The following is a 26776-nucleotide window of genomic DNA, read 5'->3' on the forward strand; positions in this document are numbered from 1 at the left end:
ACAGCCAACTGGACACAAGAGCGAGATGTGAAGGGCTCTGTTTCATCATGCTGGAAAGTGTTGTCCCACTCATTCAGCAGGGTTTTGTGAGGAGCACTCATGATTATACAGGGGGAAGAAAAGCCCCACCACACATGTAATTTTCTCCTTGTAAAGCTCAGGCAGACTTTGAAATCTGAGGCCCCATAAAATGATGGCTGGCCTGTGAAAGTGTCCTAGGATGCCCTTCACAGCGCAGGAGTCACCCAGAGGGACACATATGTTTTCTTCGAGCCTCCCATTCAAAATCTGCAGCAGCAAGCAGACCGGCTCCATCATTCCTGGATGGCATGGCAGCTGAGGATGAGCCATCTCTGCCCATGCGGGGACAGGATGAGGTCCTCGACATCCTCAGCCAGCGCAGGGAAGGCAGACTCAGAGGGAGCTGCCATCAGATGGGACAGAGGCTAAGGGTGTTGGCTGAGCTAGCCTGTTCCTACTCAGCCCGAAGGATGTTTGCATCTTAACCCTACTGGGGTGTTTCCAATGTTGTTGTTGTGCAACTTAAATGGCATTTTAGTGTACCCATACTAGTACACTAAGGCTGGGAAATAAAGGCAGAGGGACAAACCTGCTCCGCTGAAGGATGCAGTGGATCAGAGCTGAAAGCAAAACAGGACCATGCCCTCCCCAAGTGCCCACTGCATCTCCCTGTGTGGTTTGCCCCATCCTCTCCACCACCTCAGGAGCAGAGCAGGTCCCAAGAATGGCAAGCTGCTGGAGGGTTGGAGGAGCAAAGAAGGGAGCAGAGGCAGAAGCCAGGGCAGAGAGAAAAACAAGACACTCTTGGCAAGGGGGAGCCACTGCTTCTTAAAATAGCGCCTCCCCTCCCTCCTCCTCCTCTCTGCAAAATGCCTCCTTTGTATGAAAGCCCTCGGCGGTGAAAGGGAAGCTGAACAACCACCACCTCGACGGGCCAAGCCATCCAATCTCTCAAAGGCGAGGACTCCTTCCAAGGCTCGTGCTTAACCATCCCACACACTCCAGGCATCCTCACCCCCCGGCAGCGATCCGTTGTGGGTCTGATTCAAGGCGACGTACAGTAGTATCCACAAGCATGATGCTGGGCCTCCTGTGGCTTCCCAGGAGGAGGGGAAAGTGTTTGGATGGGAGTGCTGGCTCCTGGGAAGACTGTTTGCTTTTCTTTGTTCCACCTCCTTCATTATGCATCTCATTTTTATTTTAAGAAATATTACCCCAGCGGAGCTGCTTTTTGGGAAAGTCGTGCCATGAGGATCCAAACTATTTGAGCTATTTGAGCTGTTTTGCCTACAAAATGAGTAAGAGATGGGGAGGGAAAAGCTCCCCTGTTCCAGCAGCAGAAGCAACCGGCCGGCCAGCGGGTCCTGGCAGCCAGACACCTTTCAGCTGACAGTGCCCTGCCTCCTCCCTGGCAGGGAGATGCCTGCCTGGGGTTGCATGTCTGCTGCCAGGTAATCGAGGACCCAGGCTCATGCTGTGCCAGGGGCGGTTTTTGCAATCCCAGCACATTGGCTGACAGTAACAGCAGCTTAGTAGGTTTAGGCATATGGCACGTCCTGAAAAATCAGCGGGATTCCTGCATTTAACTTCATTCATTGTGGTAACCTGCAAGTCCTTGAAAGATGGCTTGGGAGCTGATAATTTATGCTGAACCTTGGTACGGGAGAGCAGGAGACTGTGCAGTAGCATCCACAGAGGAGAGAAGAGAGAAAGAAGTGGTAGAAGGGAGGATCTTGGCACTGGACCCTGGTTATGGGGAACAGCAGGTACCTCCAGAGCATGAAGCCTGGGCAGCTCCTTAGAGAGGGCCAGCCAGCTCCAAGCTCACTTATGCTGTTTGTCTTTCCAAGTCTTACCCTTCTTCACCCAAATCAAAGAGATTTTGGTTAAAAAATACGAGATAGAGAGAAGGGGGTCTCTCCTCTATGCTGCCAACAAACCCTCTGCTAGAGGAATCCACCTCCCTGTTTACCTGGACTCTGGTGGGCTGCAGACGGTGATCCATAGTCTCAGCAGTTACGTTTTCAGGCAGTATGACAGGGTCACTGGGAGGTATGATACAGGAAGGTATGCACACAGCACCTGCAGGAGGAGAGAGAGCCTTGAGGACTCCATCAGGAACCAGGCAATGATATTTTACAGAATGGCACCAGACCCAAACATGTAGACTCCTCACTGAGGGTAGAGGCAGACATAGAGGAGACCCTTTTCCTCCCAACCTGGGGTGACATTTCCTTCCACAAATCCTGAATTATGCAAGAGCCTAGAGGAGTTGTGGTCAATTCCCTCCTCCCAGATGAGATGAAAATTGAACACGGCCTAAGAGACTGATTCAAGCCCTGATGGCAGGACATGGGATCCAGTGTGAAAATAAGTCTTGCCTGGATGCTATTGGATGTTTGTTGACATGTTAGGAAGCATCTTTCATAGTTCTTCTATCCCACTGAATTCCCACTGCCTTCCTATGACTCAGGAAATAAAAAAGCTGCAAAAAACACCTTGGAAAACCTGGTGGATCCCAGACCTAACCTCAGCCACACATCAGGTCTGTCCAAAGCTTAATGTTAGCAGGCCCTGTCCTTAGACTGCCTTAGCCAGTTTTGATTAGAGCCAGCTGACTGGTGTGTTTGCTTCAGAGTGTTATAGGCTTTGCTCAAGTGTCCTGACCCGTGGGATGCCAGGCAAGATGCAACGACTGTCACTGAGCATTGCAGCTTTCCCTGAAAGCACAAAGCAACCAAGTTCTGAAAAAAGAAATGGATGATGTGGTCCCTCATCTGGTGAAAGTGCCCTGTTACACACAATTGTCAGTGCGGCTTTTATCTAGGACCTGCCGCATTAACCCTGAAAATGGCAGCAGTATTAACAAGTTGAGAGACCTCAGCAGGGATGGAGGGCTAGAGATTAGGAAAATTACTGCAAAGGGCTGGGTCTGCCCTAGAGACAAATCCCTGCTCTTTCTGACAAGAGAGCTGCTTACACTGGAGCCAACTTTAGCTTTGAGTCTTGCCCGTGCGTACAACCAGGGCATGCACAAGGCTAAAGCCACCCCTGGTTTAGAAAGAGGATGGAAGAGAAAACAGGATTTTTTTTTTTCATATATTTATCAGGGATTGGTACAAGAAGAGTCATCATGACCTTCAGCTCTCTAGGAAGGCTGAGTCAACACAAGGTTTGATTTACTGTTTAGCTTTTGTCTGCCCTCACCTATGCCGTGCCCCTGCTCACACTTGTACTCCACAAAATTCAGCTCCAGGGGTGGTGGGCAGGTGCCTCGTAAGCTCTCGCACAGTTTGAACTCCTCTGTCCATAAGCCCTCCTTGGTGCAGACAATGGGAACCTGCAAAGCAGAGGAAGAGCAGCTGGCATTACTACCAGCAGTGGCAGGGCTTACCCTGCCTGGCTGCTGCCCAGCTCTGGGGGCTGAAAAATGCAAGGACACCCCTCCTGCCAGCAAAGACCAGAGGGAAGTTCTCCAGGGCAGCCGGGTTGCAGCCATCTGGTCCAGCTTATGAGTGCTTTGCAGTACTGACCAGAAAACAAATTGTTTTCCAGCTGCTGCTGGATCTCACCAGAGGGACACAACCACACCTCTTTTAACAAGACCCTTTCAGCTGGTTGGATACAAAACCTGGGTGGAAAAGCCTGTCAGGCAGCAGCCTCCATCCCCACACAAGCCCCTTGTCTAGCAAGCCTGCTGCAGCAAGCTTGCCCATCATCCCAGGCAAATGCATTCACATCAGCTCCCCAAACCCACTGGAAACCCTCTGCTTTTGCTTTCTGACCCTTTTGACTCGAGACAAGCAGGCTTGCTTACAATCAGTGCTTTTTGGAAGGGTCACCAGGGAGAAGGAGAGCATCCCCAGGCAGCAGTGAGCCATATGCCTGGTACAAAGCAAGAAAAGCTTTGGGTTTGCAGGGCAACTGCTGTTTGGTGGTACAAGGGCATGTGTCCCTGGGGATGGTCAAGCTGCTTTTGGGTTCTCCAAAGTACAATGCTTGGCCGATCTCTGTCTCACTCCCAAGTCACTCACCTGTTGTCCCCGCTGCTCACAGTTGAGGACGCACTGGCTGTCCAGCTCGAAGCCCTGGGTGCAGTTGTACATGCCCTCGAAGACAGGAGGGGGTGGCTCGCACACCACGGGAATGCAGCGCCCTGTTTCCCACTGCCCACTCTCCAGGCACTGGACCTTCAGGAACTTCCTGGGGAAACACAGACACCAGGTTGGGCAGCAGCACCCCAAATAAACCCCACCTTGGCCGTACCAAGCATCACACAGAAGCAGAAGAAGCGTAGAGACATCTCTCCTGGAGCACAACCAAGTCCCCCTGCATGGGTCTTTCTTACACCATCCCACCCCTAACCATGGGCAGATCCTCCTGAAGGGAAAGCCCACACTCAATCATGACTTACTGGGGGGAAATCACACTGATTTAGGAGCACTGGATGTTTTTTCCTTGCACTTACCACCCCACTGCTCCCTGCCTCTCATGGTGCCTCTAAACTGTTCCTCTCTGTCTTGCAGCCCCTGCAAGTCCTGGGCTGCTTGGTCCTACCACCAGTAGCTACATATTTTGCTGGATGGAGTGAGCCTCCACCAGTAAATCCTGCTGGCCTGCACCCAGCTACTCCTGAAGCTCCTCTTTGTACTCCAGCCAGATCTGTCAATCCTGCTCTTGCCAAGGGGCTGTCATACTGCAGCAGACCAATACCATTCTGTGCTTCAAAAACAGCCCAGGTGCAACCTACTTGACAAAAAAATGATGAAAAAGAAAGGAAGCGTCCAGGAGCAGAGCCCACCCACTTTTCAGTCTCCTGTCTTTGGCAGTGATAGAGACACTGCATCTTTTATACAGAGGCATCAAAACCCCACAAGGCATCAGGTTGGCTGGGGACTGCTCTTCCAGAGGAAGACATGTCACTGAAACTGCAGACTTTGACACAGAGGTTTTGACAGTGCTGACGGGCTTTGCCTGAGCTAGTGCTGATTGCTCTGTCCTTAATGAGGCTTCTCCCTGCCTCACTCCTGTCCTTCTTTACTAGATGGCCTGCTTGCCTCTGCCCTCTCCCACCACCAGTGCCAGCAAGCAGGGCTCCAGACACCACGTTATGGAGTTTATAGCATGCCACAGGTATGCAGAGCGGGGTTTAACTAGGTAAGAGAACCCCTCGGGAGGAGGCACTAAACTGCCCCTTGTTCGGAGCAGCAGCAGCCATTGCATGGGTCCACCCAGCTGCTCCCAGCACATGGTGAAGGGTCACACAACGTGGAGCAGTGATGGGACCCCATCCACACCCCACCACCAGACCTGAGGCAGGAGCTGGTGGTCATCTCCATCACATTTCTGCTGGGAACTCCTGGATGGGAAATTTGAGAGCTTTTTGAAACTTTCTCATCTTTTAAAATATTTGCAGCTTTTACAGTTTTATCTTCTCCCTTCAGAAATCAGGGATCTGTTTTCCCTTATGGGCTGTATAAGGGGGCAGTGGGTTCCTGCTGTAGCCAATTCAGGCTCTGGCAGGTAACATGGAGGCAGGAAGGGGAGGGGATGGGGCATGGCAGGTCCCCTGTCACAGAACTCTGCACAGATCTTCCCACCGGACCACACCAGGATTGTGGGTGGTCACGGTGTAAAGCACCTGAGCAGCAAATTGTGCTGCAAACTCACCCTGAGAGCAGTAGCCTTGAATTGATTAAAGGGAACTGCAACTACCTACTCTTTTGGAAGGGTGACAAGAAGGAGCAACTCTGGATCCAATAGTGGACATCTTTGGTTTCAGCCCACCCCTCATTTAACTTTCTTGGTTGCTTGACCTTTCCACTGGGATGATGGTTACTGCCTTTCAAAGGTTTCCCCATCAGACCTTGCCTCCTCCTTCATCTGTCTGAATGCTTTGCTTTGCCCACCTTTAAAGGTGAGCCAAGGAGCATGCCTAGAGGTACTGATCCCATGTTGTATGTCCAGGTCCTCAAGCAGCATTTTCCCTTTCTTGAATTGCCTGGCAATTAAGGTGTGATCCACCTGTACAACTTGAAAGGTGTAAATAGCTGGGGTTAAGCTGTTGTCATCATGGTCATAGGAGCAAACTGGTGGTGCAAAGCCTCACTGCAACAGCTGTGCCTCAAGCATCAAGCAAACTCCTTTACAAACCAGGAGCATCCCAGCCACATGCTACTACTCACCCCCCATGGGCCACTGAGGTATAACAGATGTAGACACTGCAACTCCCTGTTGCTCCTCTGAATCATGGCAGAGGCCCTTTGCCCAGGAAGACCTGGGGAGAGGGGCAGTACGCAGGGAGGACACACCGCAGGAGCTGCAGGTTGCACAGGTGCACGGTGTGGTTCAGAGGCCCATCAGAGCCCCATCATCTTCACCAGGGCTTCTTATCTTGATGTAGTGCTGGAGTGACCCCAGCAGGGGCTGGCACTGTGCACAGCCCCTCCCACCTAGACCTGCACCCCACCTAGGTCTGGGGGGAGAAGCCATCTCACTCTGGAGGCTCACCCCACCACCAGCATCTGTGCTGGGGAACTTCAAAAACAGGACTAGCCTGGGCTGACCCTAGTGTAGAGGATGATGTGTGGACCACTGCCACACATTTGAAGTGAGCAGTTTATATTAAGGCACAGAGAAGGGAAGGGAGAGACTTAAAAAAAAAACAAACCAAAAAACCAACATAACCCAAAACAAAACCCAACCTCATAGCAGTTTGAAATTTCCAGAACCCTCGAGGACTTCTGATCTGGGTTAGCAGCATTTCTCAAGGATTAACAAGGGGGCCAGGAAAATTGGAGTCAAAGCTTCCCCCTCCAACCAGGCAAGTGGATGCCTAATGGGTAGAGGAGGCAGGGGAGACATCTGAGGCCAGCGAGGGCTGTGTCTGACGTGAAGGCATGAGCACTTACCCAGCTCCAGGAGCTGAGCAATGCAGGAGCCTGGCTGGGATCCAGCCATGTACTGGGTCTGCCATACAGGAATGGTGATAAAGCCTAAAGCCTCATCTCCTATGGCAGGAGACTGACAGCTTCAAAAGAATATAAGGGAAGGAGGGATATTTGCTAGTAAATTGAAAGAAAGCAACACCAGCTTTTAGGACCTCTGCTGCTCTGCTCCAAACAGTCTGGGCAACCTGGGCTGTAAATCTTCATCAGCAACCTTAGAGGTGGAAGTGACACAGGAGTCTGACAGCCAGTGTTTTCTTTACCTGGTTGTTTGGCTCCCTCAGCTCAGAGTGTTTGCCTTTTATCTGGAAGGGGCCAGATGTGGGCAAAAGCAGCAAGCGCCCCATGCCTTTGCAACCACCACAAATGTACAGTGGTCCTGTGCCCTGCTAAGCTACAATGCCCCCAGGACAGATTGTCCTGATCTGCCCGCTGCAATCTTTCTGATGTATTTCCAGCCACTGGTCTGCTAGTTCCTTCCAGTCCATTTTCTCCTCCACATTCTCCCATCTCCTCTTCCTCTTTCATAATCTCTGTCATCTTTGAACAAGGTGAGGACATGGAGGGGCTGACATCATGGAAGTTCATCAGGGGGCTGCACTGTGCTCCCTTGGTTTCTGGTCAAAATGCAGGCTGAGACTTTCAAAGCTACCTGAAAAGACCTGGGTACATCGTTCTTTTTTTCTTCATTCCCACAGGCTAGCAGAAGGGGCTCAAGCCCTCACAAAGGTGGCTTTGAGATCCCCAAATCTCTTCTTTCCAAGGAATCATGCTGCACTGTGAAAGTGAAACAACCCCTCTGCAGGGTCTGACCTTTTCGGTCCCCAAATCGAGAGCACCCCCTCAGCATTAGAGTGCTTCTCTAAAGGATGTCCTAGATATTCCTTTTAGAGAGCTCCTTCAGATGGCACTTCATGGTGGAAGCAACAACAAGGACCATTGCAGGGGTGATGCCCATTTTCCCTGAAGTATTTGACCCCCGACTTTCAGGCCAGCTCTTTTCAAAGTTGCAGCTGTGGACGATGCCAAACATTGCTCCTTGACAATTCATTTCTCTGTGTGAACCAGGTGGGTAGGTTGGTGCTGTCATTGGACAGATGCTGCCCAAAACCAGAAAGTTCCCATCAGAAAGCACAAACGAACAATGCATACATTAAGTTTTCCTCATTACCATTATTTTGGGGTTATATGTGAAATAGCTTGGCAGCTGAAAACCAGGCTATTAGGTGGACTCTCCAGGCTGAAAACAGATTTCCTTTAGGAAGAGTCAAAGAAGCTTTAGCCTTCATGTCAGAGTTGTCAGTCAGATGATCCTGCCAGCAGAGGAGCAGCAATTCTCTGGCAAGATATTGATTACACCATCAAGATTTCCTCAAGGATCCCTTGCTGACAAGCAGTGATTTCTGAAGGGCCTTTTCTCACCCAGGTTAATAGATAAAAGCATCTTCCATGAGACAATAGATTTCTTCATCCCCTTTCTCTTCTACTTACACTATGGGAAATTAATTTCAAATAAGATTTCAGGATTCTAAGCTTCCTTACTACCCCTAGGGTAAAATTCAACTAACAAAACAGAAGTGATAAAATAGCATGAACATCTGTGTCCAAGAGCATCTCAGCTTGAACAGAGACAGCTGAATCTCAGCCATGGCCCAGGTCTGCATAAGGTGGACACCGTAGCCCTACTGTGTGAGAAGCAAGGCCCCAGGGCTTGGGTCCCCAGTCCAGGGGGTCCAACACTATGCTGGTAAAACACCAGCAGCCACGGTGTTTTACAAGGTGCATGACAGAGAAAGGCACTGCAGAAGGTTGATCAAAGCAGCAGCTAGTCAGGAGGTGATGCTGAGCCCTGGCTGCTGGGTTGAGTTCCTGCTCATTCATATTACAGCTTAACTGTCTCTGTCCACGGGGATCTGAAGCCATCCCTGAAGGAAGGTGCTTACAAGCAACCCTTGAAGGAAATTACCAATCTTCTTCTAACAGTGCTGTGAGAAGCTGAGTCTGTCTTTCATATAGATATTCCCTTGGGAATCCACAGGCACCCTAAGATGCCTCTACACCTTCCTTGGAAAACAGACTGAGCCCCATAGCTGTTGGCAAGGCCAGCTGGGGGTCACACTTCCTCCACTGTTCCCCTCTAAAAAGGCACAATCGCTAGAGCTAGAGGAATAATTCAAAGGGAGCCTCATGATATTTCCAAGGTTGAGATAGTTAGCTGGCATGAGAAGTCTTCAGTGTCAACAGTGGATTGTGCCTGACCAATATATAGTACACATAGAGAGTCTTGTTTTCTTATGCCATCAACACCTCTAAATCCTTTAGCAAGGCTGATTCTTGCTGGGTTGATGGACAACGGGGAGACGATAGATCAAGAACTCAAGTTTGCTGTACCCAGAGATACTACAGAAGACTGCAAAACCTGATGTCCAAATCACCAGCTGAGACCCTGCCTGTGCCTCCACCAATGCCAGCCCCTTCCAGAGCTCTCCATCTCCCTCAATAACTTGCTTTCTCCAAAACTGGCCAGAACAAAGCAAGCTCTCACTCTGATAGCTCCCATCCTCTGCCTGCTGGGGCTGAAACACCAGAAGGATTTCCAATTATCCAGCAATTGACTGACCCACTTACTGACTAGTAGCTGCTACTCACTACATGGGTTTGTACTTATGCTCAGTGTATACACAGAGCTCCAGATGAGATGGTACACCAGCATTTACACTTCCAAAGAAAGGCTTTTGCTTTGAATCAGGCCACTCACATAGCAGTTGATCTGCATGATAAGAAAGCAATGAATTTTCTGTTTCTGTTAATGTTTTTTTGCTTAGATTAACAAGATCGTACTCTACCATTAAAGTTATTAGACAAATTAGTAGTAATGATAATAGCAAATGTGAAAATGTTATGTCAACATGCATTGCTATGAAAATGTAAACCACTTTGCGTGATTTTCCTTGACTTGTCTCACAAGCTGTTCAGACCCATAGGGTAGTTATACACACACCAGAGGAGCCTCAGGAAGTCCCAGAGGGCATCTTTTTTACCAGCAGTTGCCACAGCATGACTGAGATGGCATAACTTTGCAAGCTGAGTTGATTTGATTGCATGTCCAGTGCCTGAAATGCCACAGGCACGCAAGCTGCTCTGCAGTTTGCAAAGCAGTCCATGTGATCATAGCCATGATCATAATTTGATCAGCTCCCCTTGGCCCAAGAAATGCTCCTAATGCTGTGAAAAGCTGTTTACAGAAACCACTTCCTTCATTACAAGGCAAGAAATTTGGCAACTGCTTCCCAGTGCACAACAACCCTACCCCAGAGCAAAGTAGAGATGAAGTCTGCATCCAATTAAAACTGGAAGGGGGCATTAAACAATTAGCACATAATTACCTGATTTGGGCTAGCGTCAAGACTCTGGGGAGGACTGGCCAGTGCCAGGGAGTCTTTAGTGACCGTACCCAACAGGGACTTCAGCTGAAGGCGTTGCAAACAAAATGTTGCTTTACCCCCCAGCGTCAGAATACTGGCTGAGCGCAGGGCTAGTGAATCACCAGGAATTTTTCCCCAAAGCATCGGGAAAAATCTTCTCCAATTGAAATGACAGTGCTTGAGATTAAATTTAGCCAAGATGTGCAGGGGGTAAAATGTTAACCCCAACAAAAGGCAGTCATTCATTCTTACAATTCCCAGTATCTTGATCTACGTTTTATCGCTTTTAGGAAAGACAGCAGCTCCAGGAATCTTCCAGCATCTTATTACATCTAATTACCTGAGAATCCACAAACACTTCTGTACATGCTTAATTTTCACCAAGTGACAAATGTGTTGAGGTGCATGGGAGAATTTGCATACTTTAGGTTAAAGCACTTAATATACGCTCATGTACAAGAGCAGTTTAGATCTTACTCCCAACTGCTTTCATCTAAACTAGGCGAATGCTTCTCATATTTCAAGAAATCTGCATGACCAGAGCAAGCTGCTCTGTCTTGTACCTATCAAATCTGCTCTTCAGGACTGCCAGCATACCATCAGCTTTCCTCCTTGTTCACACTAAGAGAAGAGAAGGAAGGAAATGGTGATAACAGACCCACCACAGACTTACTTCTTAGGCTTGCCTGCTGTGTTCTCGGCCACGTGGTATCCAGGCTTGCACTTGTAGCGACAGACCGAGCCCACATCATGGTTCCCCTGAAGGCACCGTGGGACCAGGAGCTTGGCATTGGCCACCATGGGGGGAGCATCGCACTCCAGCTTGCAGTAGGCTTCAGGGAGTGACCAGAGGCCATCCTCCAGGCAGGTCAGCCACTGGTTTGTTCCTGACCCCAAAACAGAAGAAGTCTGTTAGTGTTACAGCTGATCGAGGGATGGAGTCCTGCTGAGGAAAGCTCAGAGCAGCCAGCAAAAGTCCTCTTTTTAGAGTAGATACTGATGCCAAAGGGAGGCAACAAAGACCATGGACTCCATTGCATGCTTGGTCACACTGCAGCAGAAATAAGAAGGGAAGGGACAGTTTCTAGGGGATGGAGAAAGGATCTTGGTTCTGTAAATTTCCCAAAAACTTTCCCTTAAACCTCTGGTGATGCCTCAGGATAGTGTTCAGTGGGCTGGGGGCTCCTGTACATGACATTATCATATTTACTTTAACCCGTCTTCATTCTCCCCAGGTGCTTTCTGCAGCTTGTCCTTACTTACCCTTACAAGCTGTCATATCCTGTGCTACATGTGCAGAGCAAGATGGGAAGTACTAAGAGGACAGACATGGAAGGCCTAACTGGTGTGACTGGGAATTCAAAACACCCATTACTAAAGGTTTAGGTTGAGTATTACAGCCCAACTCTTTTCTGTCCCTCTAGACAAGAGGGCATTTGGTAGACCCAGCTAGCGGGTGGCTGAAACGACACAGCTCTGGGTGCCTGTCCAGGACCAAATCACCCACATGGTACAGACTGGGACACTGGGAACTGCTGAGCAAGAAAAAAAGCTGGACTGGAGTGAATGGGACTCTTCCTACTGAGAAGATTGGATCAGCAGATTCCTGGTGCAGCCAGACTTCTCCACACTCCTTTCAAGCATTGCTTTCTTTTTATGGGATCACTGCTCTGGCTACAACTGCTCTTGGACCAGGAGCAAGACCATGCCTCCGCTCAGCACTTGTGTTCCTGGTGGGCCGGTGTTGCCGAGGGTCGTCCCCCGCCTCCAAGTGCCACGCAGCCATGTCATCCTTTCCTTGTCTATTCTTAGCATTTATTAGCCTTGAGAGCCTGCCCATAAGGATGCGAGCCTTCAGGGAGAACAAGCATCAAGCACGTCCCTGCCTCAACAGCTCAGCCAAGTCATCTGGACTTCTAAGAGTTTACCCATGTGGCTCGACAGCCTTGGCCAAGCACCACCAGCTGTTGTATCAGCCGCTGGAAGACACCCAGGGCGCTCCACTGAGGGGACGTCTTCCCACTGAGGAAGCCCATGGTAAACCTCCTGTTGACTTCAGCAGGAATAAGAGGTGGCTGTAAGTGAAAGATCAGACTAAAGCCCTGCCCTCGTCTGACCCACCCAAGGCAATGGACATTGTTTTGCACAGAATTTGGGCTGTCAAGTTGTCGTCCGTGTGCTACCTTTGATCAGCTCACACTGGGGATCTACGAGACCTTAATTCCCTGCAGTTTTTGCTCCTTATGCTCCTTAGATTTAAAAAAAAAAAAAAAAAAAAAAAAAAAAAAAAAAAAGTAAATTATTTTCATACGTTTCAACTATAAATGTCTCCATAAAATAGGGCACCCATTAAAATGATTTGTTGTATGTGATTGTTCAGAGCAAAGGCACTGGTGGAAACTCACATAAAGTCCCAATGCTTGAAGCTGTCAAGGCAATTACCCCCGAAATCCCATCCAGCTCAGCCTTGCATAGACAGGAACAGTAGCTCTCTTTCTCCGACTTGGCTTAAAAACATTCCTGCGGCTATTGATGGAGTCGGCAGAATGAAAGCCAGGCCATGGCGTGTCTGGGGGACTGCTGTGTGTCTGGGTGGTGAACATCTCCCAGACTGCTCTGCAGCTGTGGGCTTCAGTCTCTATGGCTTTATACAGCCCCAGGCCTCCTGAACCACAGGCTTTCCCACAGCCACCAGGCACCAAGCCACTTTTGGCTCTCTGAAGTCCTTTCTGTCTGTCCACACTGGCTGCCTGCATGCTTCCTGCCTCCCTCGTCCCCATAATACTGAAGGCTGCCAGACCTCACCAGCTATCAGGAGAAGACATCCCTACACCCTGAAGTGGATGGATAAGGGCTGTCAGCCAGGGGATGGGAGTCAGAAGTAATTATCCCCACACTGTGGTGTCTCTGATCGAGGGCGATAGATGCCCACCATTTCAGGAAGTCTCTCAAGAGCCAACCCGGCTGGCAGAAGCCAGAATAACTGAAAAATTCAAAGTAAAAATGCTCTGTTTGAACAGCTTGTGACAGGCACAGAAAGGTGGCACCAAAAAGGGTAGTTAAATCTCTCAGCACTCCAGACTGTACCTTGAAGCTTGGCTGGGTGGATGCAGGAGAATGAGCATCTCTGCAGGTAGGTGGTTCCCTTGGGGCAGGAGAACTTGGCGTAGTACACGTGAGACTGGTCAGGAACACCGCAGTCGACAGCCTCACAAGTCACAGATCTGTCCCACCATCCTGAGCTGCACATCAGCACCACCTCCTGCTGCAGAGAAAACAAGGCTCCATCAGACCTCTGCAAGTGAGCTTTAATCTGCTGGTTTGCCACCACAGCAGAAAGGGCTGATCCAGGTTTCAGGACAAAGAGATGTTTCCCCCATTTTTCCTGCCTCAATGTGCCCTTTTCCCCCCACTCTGGACACTGAGTCCCAAAGCCCTCACCTGTTCACAGGGTGACATTTGGGGTGCAAAAGCAGTGTCTGACTGCAACTGTCTGACTACAACCATGCTGCTTGTACTGTCAAGTGTGTGTCCTGTCTTTCTAGCCAACACATTTTAGTTGAACCCCGATGTGGTGGCTCTGAAGGAAATCACCAAAATTTGAGTCTGGTACTCCTGGGTGCACAAGCAGGATCATGGTTTAGCTGAACCAGGTAGAGGATGCTCAGGGAGAGCTGTGTGCATTTTCCCAAAATGACTCAAGTTGAGTAGGGTCACATAGCCAAACGAGTAACTGGAGGTCTCAGCACAGGGCACTAGCAAGCTGTCATCTGCTGTGACAGCCACATGGTGAAGATCTGTCCAGGAGTTTCCCATCTTGCTGCCAAACACAGGAAAACTGTCACCCGAGGCAGATTTATTTTGTGCAGTTTCATTTTAGAGAACAGGAACATTTTGTTTTCCCTGGGCATGCCTTGGCCCACAAAGCCATGCAGCCATGTAATTAATAATCACCCCAGTGTCAAGGGGCTGAGCAGTGCAACCCCAGATGCCCCAATGCACTTTCCAGTGCCCACCACTCCTTCAACAAACACTAATGGCTACAGCACGGGAAATCTGCCTGCCAGGAATCATGAGTGCTTGCAACTCTCCAAGGAGAGGAAAGGTCCATCCTGTTGACATGGCCTCACTCACCTCCATCTGTCTCCACCCCATGTGAGTTCATGCTTTCACTCGGGCTGGCGTGGGGACCAGCTCAGCCCCAGAGACTCCTCTTCCCCTTCCAGGAACAGCCTAAGGACAGGACACACTGTGCCCACAATCCTGCCAAGGTGACTGCCCAGACCTGAGGCAGCTCAGCTCCCAGGGACACATCAGTCCCAGGTCTCCTCTGTCAACAGCTAAGAGCTGTGCTGGCTTGGGACTTTTATGAGACATCCCCCAGCCCTCTGGAAAGCAGGACAAACTCTTTCATGGTGACCTCTGCACTGCCCCGCTGGCATGGGCAGTGTTATTGCAATGCAACACAAAGGAAGAAAAGCTCTCCGTGCTGTCTGCTGCCTCTAAATATAGTCGCTCTGCAATGACTTCATTTTTTCCTGAGCCACTAACTTCAGCTTTAAGACAGAAAACATCCCATGGATTTTTAACCCTCCCAGCAATGCCCATCCGAAGAACAGAAATGACTACCTCACCTTCTTCAGGAGTTCATCACCCTAGCTTAGGATATTCCCTGCAGTAGCTTTTAGCCTGGCAGCACCACGGTCTGCAGGCAGCACTGGGCTAGGAGGACTGCAGTGATGGAAAGGGAGGGGCCTCCAGAGCAGGACCACCAGCAACCAGCACAGAGGTCCAGCACTGGAGCCTCCACTGGCTGAGGTTTGTTGGAAAAGTGGCAAAGAAGTCAGGGCTGGAGGAACAAGGTGTCCTGGGGTCACTCCAACCACCTCAGGGTAGTTAAATCTTTCTTATCTAGCAGTCTGTCCAACAGGCTGTGAGATCACCTCCACCCTGAGGTCCACTCACCTGCACAGACCGCAGGCTCTTCCCATTGCTGGAGTCAAGGGTGAAGCCCTTTTTGCAGGTGACAGTGCATGCCATGTGTCTTGGGCTGTCAGAGGTACAGTTGAGGGTGGCAGCATGAGCAAGCAGCGGCTGCGTGCACCTTCCTGATCCTGCACAGGCATCATGGACACAGCTATGGAAGAAAAGAGGGAAGGGATCAACGTGTGGGCCCCAGGACTTCATCACGGTGGGGTTCTCTCCAGGTGGCACCTGTGCGGGGTGTTCAGCAGGTCACAGTGCCTACAGAGATGCACACCTATCCCTCAGCCCCAGCTTCTTACAAGCTTGAAGTCTCCTCACGATGATCAGGAGGATAGTTTTTCACACTTCTGCCTTGGCTGGACCTCAGCCTAACCCCAACCCACACCTTCGCCCAGACCATGGTGTCCTTCCAGTGCTGATGAAAGGAGGCACAGCCCAACAATGCTCCTTCCCAAATCCATGCTGTCTGGTGGTGCTACTCCAGCTCCTCTCCCCCAGGGCGTGACAGTTGCACGGCACAGAGCCTGCACACTGCCTAGCACCAAAGGGGATGGTGGTGCTCGGTGTAGGTGGACCAAGAAAGCAAAAGAAGGGAGGTGACAGGGAGAAGGCAGGCAGACAGCATATCCAGCAAGGCCACAACTCTCCCATGGTCGAAGTGAGAAAGTTGGTTTCAGATGGTCCTATCAAGCAGCACTCCTGAAAGACTATAAACAGTAGTCATTATAGCACCTTCCTGAGAGTGCTTCAGCTTCTCCAGCAGCAAGGGGTTCTCTACCACATGACAATTTCTCATCTCCAACATGCTCAAATCATACTGGACACTGGAGAACTTGTGGCAAGAGACCCCCTGAAATCTTGCTCTGCAGTGCAATAGGGAGTACACTGTTAGACTCATGCATGATTGCAGCCACTCATGTGTGTCCTCCCATACATACTGTGCTCACACATGTCTCAGACACTCGTGTTTGAGGGCAGACAGTGGACAGCAAGAGATCTGCGCTTTCCAAAGGCAATAAAGGCCATACAGTAACACTAGGTGTTTCTCCTTTCTGGTAACTTTTGAATTCACACTTCAGTTTCGGAGTAAGACAAGATTTGCAGCAATAGATACTCAGGAAGAAAAGACCTTTTTAAAGCCTCTGCTGACAGAACGGTGATGGGTATGTTGAACCCTGTATTAAACATCAGAAAATCCAGAAAGGATTCTCCAGCTGCAAGGAATGGTTTAGCTGGAGAAGAAACCTCTGCAGATATTAGGGGACCATTCATGAGGTATTCTTCAAACTATGTGCAGTCCCCCAGACCCAGCAGCAGAGTTGCCCAAGCTTCATGTCCACATTGCTACACCACAGACTGTGGTGGAAGGGAGAAGCTGGATATGATGCAGGTGTCTCCTCTACCCCACTGTTGTCACCTTCCCACTTTGCTTTGATGGTCTGCAGCACCTCTGCTCTTCCTGCAGGCCTGCACAGCATTTCAAGCCTGTGCATAGTGATGCCAGGCTCTTTGGGATCAAGACCATCTTGGCAGACACCTGTCCAGCTTTACAGACTCAGTTGTGGCCACCAAGGTGAGTTGCAGCTAAAAGGAGGAATTAGCCTCCCCCATGCACCACCTCAAGTTACAAGAGTTCCCTGGAAAGCTTGCAATGTGTCACTTGTCCTTTGGAAAAACTCAGCCCACTCCTCACTGCAGCAGCTTCCCACCAAGGACCAGCTATTAGGTACTGATTAATTAAGCATCACAAATAATCCCACAGTAAGAGGAGCACTGACCAGAGGGCTACAGTCCCCATCAATGAAATGCAGTCAGTAGATGAATTAACTGGGATGGAATGAGGCCAAGACATCGGGTTGACACAACAGCTCCCACAGAAAAATGCCCTCATTATCTGGCTGTCAGGCTTATCCCTTTACCAAAAGGTATAGGTGCAAAAACTGACATCAGCCCTTCTGAAGCAGGGGCAGAGGTGCTGCAGCTTCAGGTGACAACTGTGGAGTTGTACCCGAACGTCTCCCCTCTGCTCCTTGCTTGCACAGGGCTGCTGACAATTTTTTTGTGCACTGCATTTCACGCAGAGAAGGCAGAGCCAACCTTTGCCTCTTGCGTTTCCTCAACCTCTCCAGTCAAGGATGCACAACTAGAAAGCCCACAAATGACACACAAAAAAATTAAAAATCAGTGCCAACATGGACATTAAGGGAACACAGTGTGCTGTTGAATCTGGACAAGTCCAGCGAGCCAAAGACACTGTGGAAACCTGCAGGCTTCAGCCCTGAAAGAGCTGGTGGGCACGGGAGGGGACCACAAAGGAGAACAAGAAGAAAGGGGCTGTTTCTTCAATGCAGACCTGTTTATGAAGTGAGAAATGGTTTCAGGGCAGCTGCTGCAAATTCTTTCACTAGCTTATATTTCCATTTGCTTCCTTTTTAAAGAATTTGTTTTATGAGCACAGCGTTTGTCAGGTCATTAGCTTCTGAGGGCATCTGGTACCAATTGTAGCCCTCTCCCCTCCCCTCCCGCAGTCACCTTCTCCGGCGGTTGCTTTGCTCCCTGGCTGTGCCCCCGGTGCAAGCACGCACACATGCTCCCGTCCCCGACTCCACCTCCCAGTGACGGAGCCGCTGTCCTAAACTTCCTCATGCGCATGTCTGCACATGCATGTGCAAAAGGGGCTGAACTCTTGTTTCCAGCCTTGCTCTTGCATCCCATACTCTTCCTTACCAGCCACTGGCATGCAGGGAGATGCAGCTGGTGTGCAGCATCCTACCTACCATGGTGCTTGACACTACATCAACACACCACCACAACAAAGTCCTTATCCCTGGGTGCCTCCAGACACATGGAGGTCATCTAACCAAATCACAGACCACATATTGGGAAACAGCGCTGGGAGATGAGTGGTGGGTTCACCAAGCAGCAGTAAGCTACAGGGCAGTTGGGTGGCCACACCAGGACCCCAAGACACCTAACTTGATCTGCTCATGATGTTGTGTTGCTGATTGCAGCAGGAGTTCGGGGAGGGGTGGTGGCACCGTCTGGACACATCCAGCCAGGCCAAGTGCTTGGTTGGAGCAGCTCTGCTGGTGGTGGTGGAGTGACAGCTCATTGTCTGGGACAGCCTTGGCAGTCGGGACAACACATATTAAATGACAAGTAACAAAGCTCTGATCCTTTTCAACACTACTGGGCACATCTTTGTTTTCTGCCAGTTTGGAAATGTAACTGGCGATGCTGGTATAAAGTGGATTGAGAGATCATCAAGTTTCTTAATCCGTTCTGATACATGCAAAATGTTATATAGGTTAGTTATACATAAGAGATTGATAATTTTAGGCCAGAATATCAAAATCTTTCTTTTTATATAACCACATGTGTATATTAATTCACATAGATATATTTTAGAAATAATTAGAAATAATCGCTGTTTTCTCCTTGACTAACAACCCCCATCCCACAAATACCCAGTAAGCTTTATTTTGGAAAGGGTCCAGGACCTATCGACTCAAGTTCTGAGAAGCTGTTCTCATCCTATACATAGCTTTTAAGTCTGGTGCTTCTATTCCAGACCTGAAGAGGGGTTCACATCATTGAAACCTGTCTGATTTTCTCAAATATACCACTTAGCTTAAAAAAAATTCATCATCTCTACCTACAAACTTTGCCTTGATTACTTCCTTTATCATTATCAGCATCACCGTAAGTATCACTGCAATACTCAGGGCCAGGACACCCTTGAGCCTGATGGTACAGGACAAAAAAAAAAAAAAAAAAAGCATGATCCACATGCCTTACCAGGGTTCACGTAAAGTGATGGAATAAATCACTGCTCCCAGACACTGGAACACTAATGAAGTCTGGACTAGGAAATTGTGCAGTTAGCCCAGTTCTGATCTCAGCATGAAGGAGCTCTTTCTCCTTTTGATGATAAATGAAATTCCTGTATCACAGCTGCAAACTCCTGACTTTTGCCCATTTTTGATTCAGGCTGTATAAGATGTGGCATGAGCCAATTTATTCTTTTTTTTTTTCTGTACGAAACATCCCAAAAAAATTTCCATTTTTATCCCAGCATCTTTTGAAGCTCAAACTAATGATTTGTCAACAACATTTTTATAAAATACCAAGGTTTTTCTCCTAACTTATTCCACATCAGCACCAGCCTGCATGATTTTCTGGGCTCACCAAGTCCCCTAACTAATACATCAAAGAAAGTTTCAGATCTGGAAATTTGTGAAATTCTGCCTAGCAATGGCCCTAACTGCTCTGAAATGATAAGAGCTTTGTTTTGAAATGGGACTGATTGCATAAACTAGAACAAAACTTTTCCTTTAGGATCCTATGCCAGCAATGGAGCACACTGAGCCAGTGGTGGCAACGCTGGTAGAGAGACATCTTTTAGTTATGACAAAACCCAAATTCTAAAAAGTTGGAATTTCAGATTTTACAGCAATTATTCCATGGAACCTAGAAAATACTAATGGATTTACCCAAGTCAAACTAAGCCAAGCTAAATACAGTGCAGCTGCCTAAAGTATAATAAATCATCCATAAATTGCTGTAGTATCTACCCAAGCTTTCAACCCAAAGATTGCTGCTAAAACAGCCCTTATCATCAAGGTCCAACTCTAAGAGGGGAAAATTATTATAAAGAGGTTCATCTCATGGTGCAATTTGGGGGGGGGGAGAAGGGGTTATAGGAGATGCTGATAGAAAGGTAAAGGTTTTGGTCAAATTTTCTGAAAAGTAGTCATTGCATGTACTCTGATGAAGTCTGGATTGTAGCACTGAACGTCAGTGAGATAAAAGATGTTTACCCCAATGTGGTCTAGCAAAAGAGAATAGCTAGGAAATGAGAAAAGGTGTTTTGGAAACACTTGGGAATTTCTCCCTTCAGGCATGTTTCTCATGAAGGGGAAAAGCCTCACTTTTCCAGTAAATCTGATAGCAACCATCCTTGTGGGAGCAGGCTACGTGTACAGACCCAACGGTGGTGATGCTTCTTGATTATGATCTACATTAAGGTTGCCATCTCAAGAAAAGATGTTTGCTTCTGTACGTGAGTCCCAAAGAAACTTGGCAAAAAATAACATCTCTGTGAGTCATCCACTGTCATCTACCTCACAGACAGAGGAAAGGCACCAGTAAGATGTCAAATGACCTGTTGGTCCCTCCATAGCCAAGGAAGGCAAAGGAGCAAGCACAGGTCAATCTTAATACGTTTCCAAACAGTTCTTTTTCATGTTTTTCTGTTGTTTGCTACACCAAAGTAGATATATAGAAACACAAAAAGTGAAGCTGAATGGGATGTCAAGTTTGGTCTAGTCAGCTTCTCAGCCTGAGGCAGGACAGACTGTACCTTCATCACTCCTGAAAGGAGTTGGCCTAACTCCTTCCTGAAGGCAGATGGCCCACCTGCCCATCATGAGGCCAGCATGCAGGTAGGATTTATCTGCCAGTATTCCTCAAGGGTGCATATTCAGCTATCCCAAACACCACCTTTAACCATATCCAATTCCCCATGGCAACACACTGTACTTCATTTCTGGCACCTCCTATCTTTTCCAGAGAAATTAACTTCTGATCCACATCTACCAGCAAGACATAAAAGTAGTGGAGGGGTTTCAAAAGGGAGCTTCAAGCAGAAGTCATAGCTGGACTGCAAGACTTATGCTATAAGATTTAAGGAGGAAAAAATATTTATCATGACAGAGAAGATAGTGAGAGAATCTGATCATTCTGTACAGACATATCTACAGACAAGTAATCTCTGGCAGGAGGCATTTAGACCTTTCTGACAAGGATGGAGCAGAAGCAACAACTTTCAACTTGAAATCAGAGGCAACTTCTCAGCAGAGAGGGTTACTAGATAGAAGAATACTCAGCAGGGGAGATGGTGGACTCATCACCTCCTAGAGCTGGTAACATGAAATAAGAGATCCTTCCAAAGGACACATTCAGTCCAGTTTCTGCAAAAAATGCTATTGCCTGTACATAATGTTAGGGAATCCAGGGCAGAACAAGGGCAGGCTGGCTGCAGTGGTACACCAAGGCTCTGCAGACAAACCTCAGGGTCTCCCAGCACTTGTTGCATTCTTCGCTGGACACAGGATGGACAGAAGGCTTTGTGTGGTTCACGTAATGCCCAACAGGTAGGAGAACAAGGAATCAAAATCAAGCTTCAGGGTTTCACCAGGAGCTGTGCTGGGGTCAGGAAGGAAACCTGCCTTACACCTCACACAACTGCTCTGTGTTGTGATTCACCTTCCCGCAATGTATCGGGGGTTGGACATACTTGGAACAAGTTTATCAGACAGGGTGGCCCTTTCCATGAAGTGACACCAAGCACCCTTTTTCTAAGCTGTTCAGATGCTGTGACTGACTCAAGATCAAACTGGTGAAAAACTTTTGTGTTGGGAGATTTTTTTTTTCTAGGTGAGACTGGCTAGTCTCAGGGAAAGACAGAAGATGCCTTGAGCGTCCTAAAAAAAACCCCAACCTATACAAAGTATTAAACTCAAGAAGCTGACTAGGCTGCAGAGAGCAAATAGAATGGGGCAGCCCATGAAAATAGTCTCTGCACCTCCAACGGTTTTACTTTTCACCCTCCAGCTGGACAGTGAAGCCACAGTTGAAGCAAATGATCAAATCCTACAGTACATCCTTGGCCACCACTGCCCATCAGCCAGTCAGGGACGCACAAGAGAAGCACCAGAAGTCAACAGCCTTTGATGCCGGAGAAGTCTCAAGGGCAGAGGCAAAGGCTGAGGTGAGCTCATACACCAGGAAAAGTTGTGATCAGGGTCCTAGGCTTGGTTCTTGAGAGGTCTTTTCCTCCAGACCGAGGAGAGAGAATGTGCATGGTGCAGTACAGACACAGCCTGCTCTAATGGGCATTGTGCTGCAGCCAGGAGGCTGCACTTGCCTGGGAGATGCAGGGAACAGATGTCTAGGCAATATATGCTGTCCTCACAGCAGTCGATGCTCGATGCTGGCTGCACTGCGTGTGCAAGCAGAGCCTGAGCAGACTCTGGCTGGGAGGACAGAGTGGAGATGGAGGTACACCTTGGCCCGAGCATTCCTCAGCCCATCGGACATGATCCTGGAATCCCAACATAAGGGTCCATCCCCTTCGTGCATGGTCCCTGACCATGGGGCAGCCTAGGCCAGAGGGAAGGAAATGAAACACCAGTATCTCTGCCCAGGGCCCCCATAGATTTTCACACCAGCACAGATGCAGTTCATAAATTGACTGTGCATAGATTTGGTGTCTGGAAGAAAGAAAACAAACCAAATAAAACCTGCTTGGGAAATGGCCCTCTTCTCTTTGCTGAACAAAGTTCAGCAATTGAAAATATGTAAACAATCCCCCCCCTTCATCTGATTTTCTCTCCCTGACATCCACTTTCCATATAAAAGGAATTCAAACCAGACTCCCCTTGATGCATTAAACCCACTTTTGGGGAAGCAAAGGAGGGCACTCACACAGGAAATAAAAACACAATACAGATTGCATTTTGTAACACCTTTCCTGTTAATTTGCCAAGGAATTTCCCAGCACATGCTAACATAAAATAAACCACACTAAAACCAAACTAAAACTAAACATAACAGAGGAGATCAACAATGTTCCCCTGGTTCAGCATATAGCCTGTACACCAAGGAAAACAGGAGGGACTGTGGCTCTGTTTTAAAATACAAAGAAAAAAAAGAGCTGGAGAGTTTGAGTTTCCTGGGTGGAAACCCACAAGAAGTCTGATTTCTTCTTGACCTCATAAACCTGTGATAGGGCACAGAAAGCAAAGAGCCCCGAGCTGCTGGCAGACAGTGGAGAGGGGTTTCTGGTGCCAGTAGCAAGGTGTGAGGGAGGGACACCACGCTGCTTTGCTCAGCAAGTGCTCTCCTAACCTTCAGTGCCTCAAGCAGGTCCGAAAGCAAAAGGCAACTCTTTTTTCAAAACAAGAATGTACTTTTCTAGCATCAAAGGCCTGCTGCATCCTGAGCTGGAGATGGCTGCATTTCATCAGCAAAACCATGATCTCTTTGTTTTCCCCAGCCAGCAAAGCACTTTGAAATCCTTCAAGATGAATGACACTACAGAAATACCAAGCCATCATATATTTATTATTTTGGCAACACGCATTTCTAAGCTGAAGTCAGGAAACCTTGTTTCTTTGTTGCTTTTGTTATGCCTTTCTTGGGTTATTTTAGGAAAGCACTCACATGCACATACTGTGTATATGAGTCTGGGTGCATGTATGGTCAGCTCAATTCTGTACAGGAATAACACAGATGATTTGTGATCTTTTACAGTCAAATGTCTCAAAACTTAAGATTTTACATTCCTGGATTTTTATAGAGAATTTTTTCCCCAGACTCCACCTGCCTTATATGAAATAGATTATTAGCCCTTAAAAATAAAAATACTTCTGTACATTAGTTTTGGAGATGAAATAGATTTGTAAAATATAATAAGTGGGGGATACTTGGATGTTTCGTACTTAGTGGCAGTTCCTTTATTATTAGTGAGGCTAATAATAAAGGAACTAATAACTAATACTCCCCCCCCCCCCCCCCCAGAAAAGAAAGACTATAAATAGCATTTCCTACTCTGAAAACTCTGGGGATCTGATTTCTTCTGAGTGTTTGCTAAGGGCATATATGTAACCTGCAATTCAGCATACCACAGCTAAGCCAAGGCCACAGGGAGCCTGCAGGACAGCAGTGAGGGGAGGAGAAGACACGAGGATCCTGCTGGGTTCTGCTGCGCCCACGCAAAGGGGACAGCATGCAGCTCTGTGCACTTTGGTGATATGGGAACTGGCTTGTGCTTCAGCTATAATGAGACTTTTAAGAGAAACCCATCTATTTTCCTCTCCGTTTGTCCCTATATGAGCTTCTCCTCATCCACAGGCAATGCTTAGCTGTGTCTGGTCAATCTATTCTTCCTTGCAGTCACTTCTGAGGGGGAGGGGGAAGCTCTCAAGCAATGAGAGTGCAAAATTATTTTAAAGGATGAGAAAATGTAATTGAAAAACCACATCAGTTGGCTGGGGTCTTAGAGGCATGTGTGTACATAGTTGTAATGGCTACCAGGAGGAAACAGACTGCATTTCAGGTGGACGCTGATCCTTTAATGTAAGGCTGAGAATAATATTTATATGCTGACTCACTGAGATTTATGTTTCTGTATAAATCACACATGACTTAAAAAAAAAAAAAAAGTAAAAAGCAACAGCAGAATATTCACAGCTTCCAGAACTCTATATAAATCAGTTGTATCATGATCCCCCAACCTTTTAAACAAACACACACACACTTATTATTAGGAATGTTTGTCCATCCATGGAATCAACAGAAGAAAAATGACAGTAGCAGTGATGCAATGACCCTAGCCAAAGCCCTTTACTCTTAATGCCTCCACAACTCCAGCAAAGCTTGGACCCAAAATCAGTATTCCCAGTGGTGTGGTTTGAGTAATTGGCTGAACCAGAGCTCTGGATCATCATGCTTTTAACTTTAGGGAGCCTGGGATCCAAAAGCAAAGACAGACTTGGCAGGTCTGGCTGATGTCAGCTCTACTACCCCTCTAGGACAGAGCTGAGTACCATCATTCCATTCTTCCTTGGGTCTGCGCCTCTGCTCAGCATGCTCTTTCTGCCTTGTTTATTTAGTCTATTTTGGACAACAGCCCCTTTGCATCCAGCAGGACCTGCTCAGAGAGCAGTGCCCATTCTGCAAACGACGCCTCTCGTTTGCTGCTTTATGAAGACAGGCAGAGGCCTGTGAGTGCTGGACATCAATAAATAAAAGTGCCCTTGCCACTATTATTGTTATCGCTGCATTACAATGGGGGCAGCGTGAGACTTGGTGAGGAGCCTGGGATAGATGGGGAGCCAGCACAGACAGCAGCAGCAGCAGAGGAGGAGGAGGAGGACGAGGACAAGGAGGACGAGGATGAGGACGATGACAATGACATTTTCATCCCCACCTCCTGCAGTGTGGGGAAGACTGGATTGGATGGACATGGAGCCTCTCAAACAGCTTCAGCAGCAATGCTCAGCAAGAACTCAGCAGAAGGAGCTTGGCTTTCCCACCATAGAACAGTCTTTTAATGCAGTTTTGTGCAGATGCACGGGCACCACACAAAATCTATTTTCCTGCCTTCTCCCCTCACAGTGAGATAAGCAAATCAAGTCATTACACTGGATTTTCCAACAACACCTCAAAGCCACTCTGAGTCGACAAAAACTCCAGAAGTGAGGCACAAAGCCCCAGAGGAGAGAGGTACTCTGAGTGCCTGCTGGAAAGAACCCCAAAGAGAGCATACCTGTAGCACTGATGGCTGTGTCCCTCCTTGTGTTGCAGGAGGCACATGGTGGGGTCAGAGAAGCCAGGCTGAGCTGAGGTCCGCAAGGCCACAGCTGCAATGCCCACCAGTGGGGAGGAGAAGTTGAGCAGCACTGAAGCAGCACGGTGGTGTAGGACCTCTTGGCCATGGGTCACGTTGATGACAAGGGGGTTGTGCTGGCATGACAGCTCATACATCCCTGTGAGACGGGGCAAAAAAATAAGCTACTAGCTCAGCTCCAGGGTTGTTTTCTCTGCTTTCAATTTACCTCTTCTGCTCCCCCACACACCCCAACAGACCAGCTTGAGAAGCAGAAGATTCTGCAAGGGGGAATAGGGGATAGCAGCACCCAATTCAGTGAGACAGTGTGGCAATGGTGGGGAATCCTGATGTCTCTGCTGGGACGACAGAGACTGGTACTACAGCCCATAGATTGCTCACCCAAAGAGCGGTTCAGCCCATCTATGTAACTCAGTTGGACATTGACCCTTGGCTTGTGCTGGTTGCTTGGGATGGTGCCATCGGAGGCCAGGAAGACCAGGAGGGAGGTGGGCACTGCAGGTCTCTCAAAACACACCTAGGCAGGAGGACAAGAGAGACCCTGAGATCATGCATACCAAATACAGCCTTTCTGATCCCATATATGCAAGAGGGAGAGAAAGAGTGAGTGCGGTGAGAACACAGAAGCAGGGTTAGGGGGTCAGAGACTTCAGATGTGCAAGGCAGCAGATGGATGGGAAGAGAGAAAGGAGGGAAGGAAAGGTGCAGGAACACAGTCCTTTTTCTCCCAGTTCCCCTTCTCCCTTTCACTAGTCTTCCCCATGTGTATCTGCCCTGCTTTGACATAAATTTATGACATCTTCCCAGCTTCCACATTTTACTGTTCTAAAAATTGAGCAACACCTGATTGAGATCTGGATAACTCCTTTTTTGCCCTCCCTTCATGAGGCTCCGACTCCCATCCTGCACAGTGCCGGCTGGGGAAGCAAGGCATCCAGAGTGCACAGATACCAGCCTTGCCGCCAAAATATTTCCATTAAAAA

The 26776-nt window shown here is 48.4% G+C and overlaps 1 protein-coding gene across 1 annotated transcript in view; it reads right to left on the reverse strand.

Moving 5' to 3' along the window:
- PAPPA2 (pappalysin 2) overlaps positions 1 to 26776 on the reverse strand; it is a 91712-nt gene that overhangs the window by 20485 nt on the left and 44451 nt on the right. Inside the window, exons 11-18 of the mRNA XM_026854019.1 lie at positions 26175 to 26310; positions 25713 to 25932; positions 15359 to 15530; positions 13481 to 13658; positions 11067 to 11280; positions 4056 to 4224; positions 3229 to 3361; positions 1994 to 2103 (exon numbers count right to left, since the gene is read on the reverse strand). Of these exons, the coding sequence (XP_026709820.1) occupies positions 1994 to 2103; positions 3229 to 3361; positions 4056 to 4224; positions 11067 to 11280; positions 13481 to 13658; positions 15359 to 15530; positions 25713 to 25932; positions 26175 to 26310 (1332 nt within the window). The remainder of the gene's footprint in view (positions 1 to 1993; positions 2104 to 3228; positions 3362 to 4055; positions 4225 to 11066; positions 11281 to 13480; positions 13659 to 15358; positions 15531 to 25712; positions 25933 to 26174; positions 26311 to 26776) is intronic.

This window comes from Athene cunicularia (assembly GCF_003259725.1).
Source record: "Athene cunicularia isolate RWA chromosome 8 unlocalized genomic scaffold, athCun1 chr8_part1, whole genome shotgun sequence".
In the NCBI taxonomy this organism is placed as follows: Eukaryota; Metazoa; Chordata; class Aves; order Strigiformes; family Strigidae; genus Athene; species Athene cunicularia.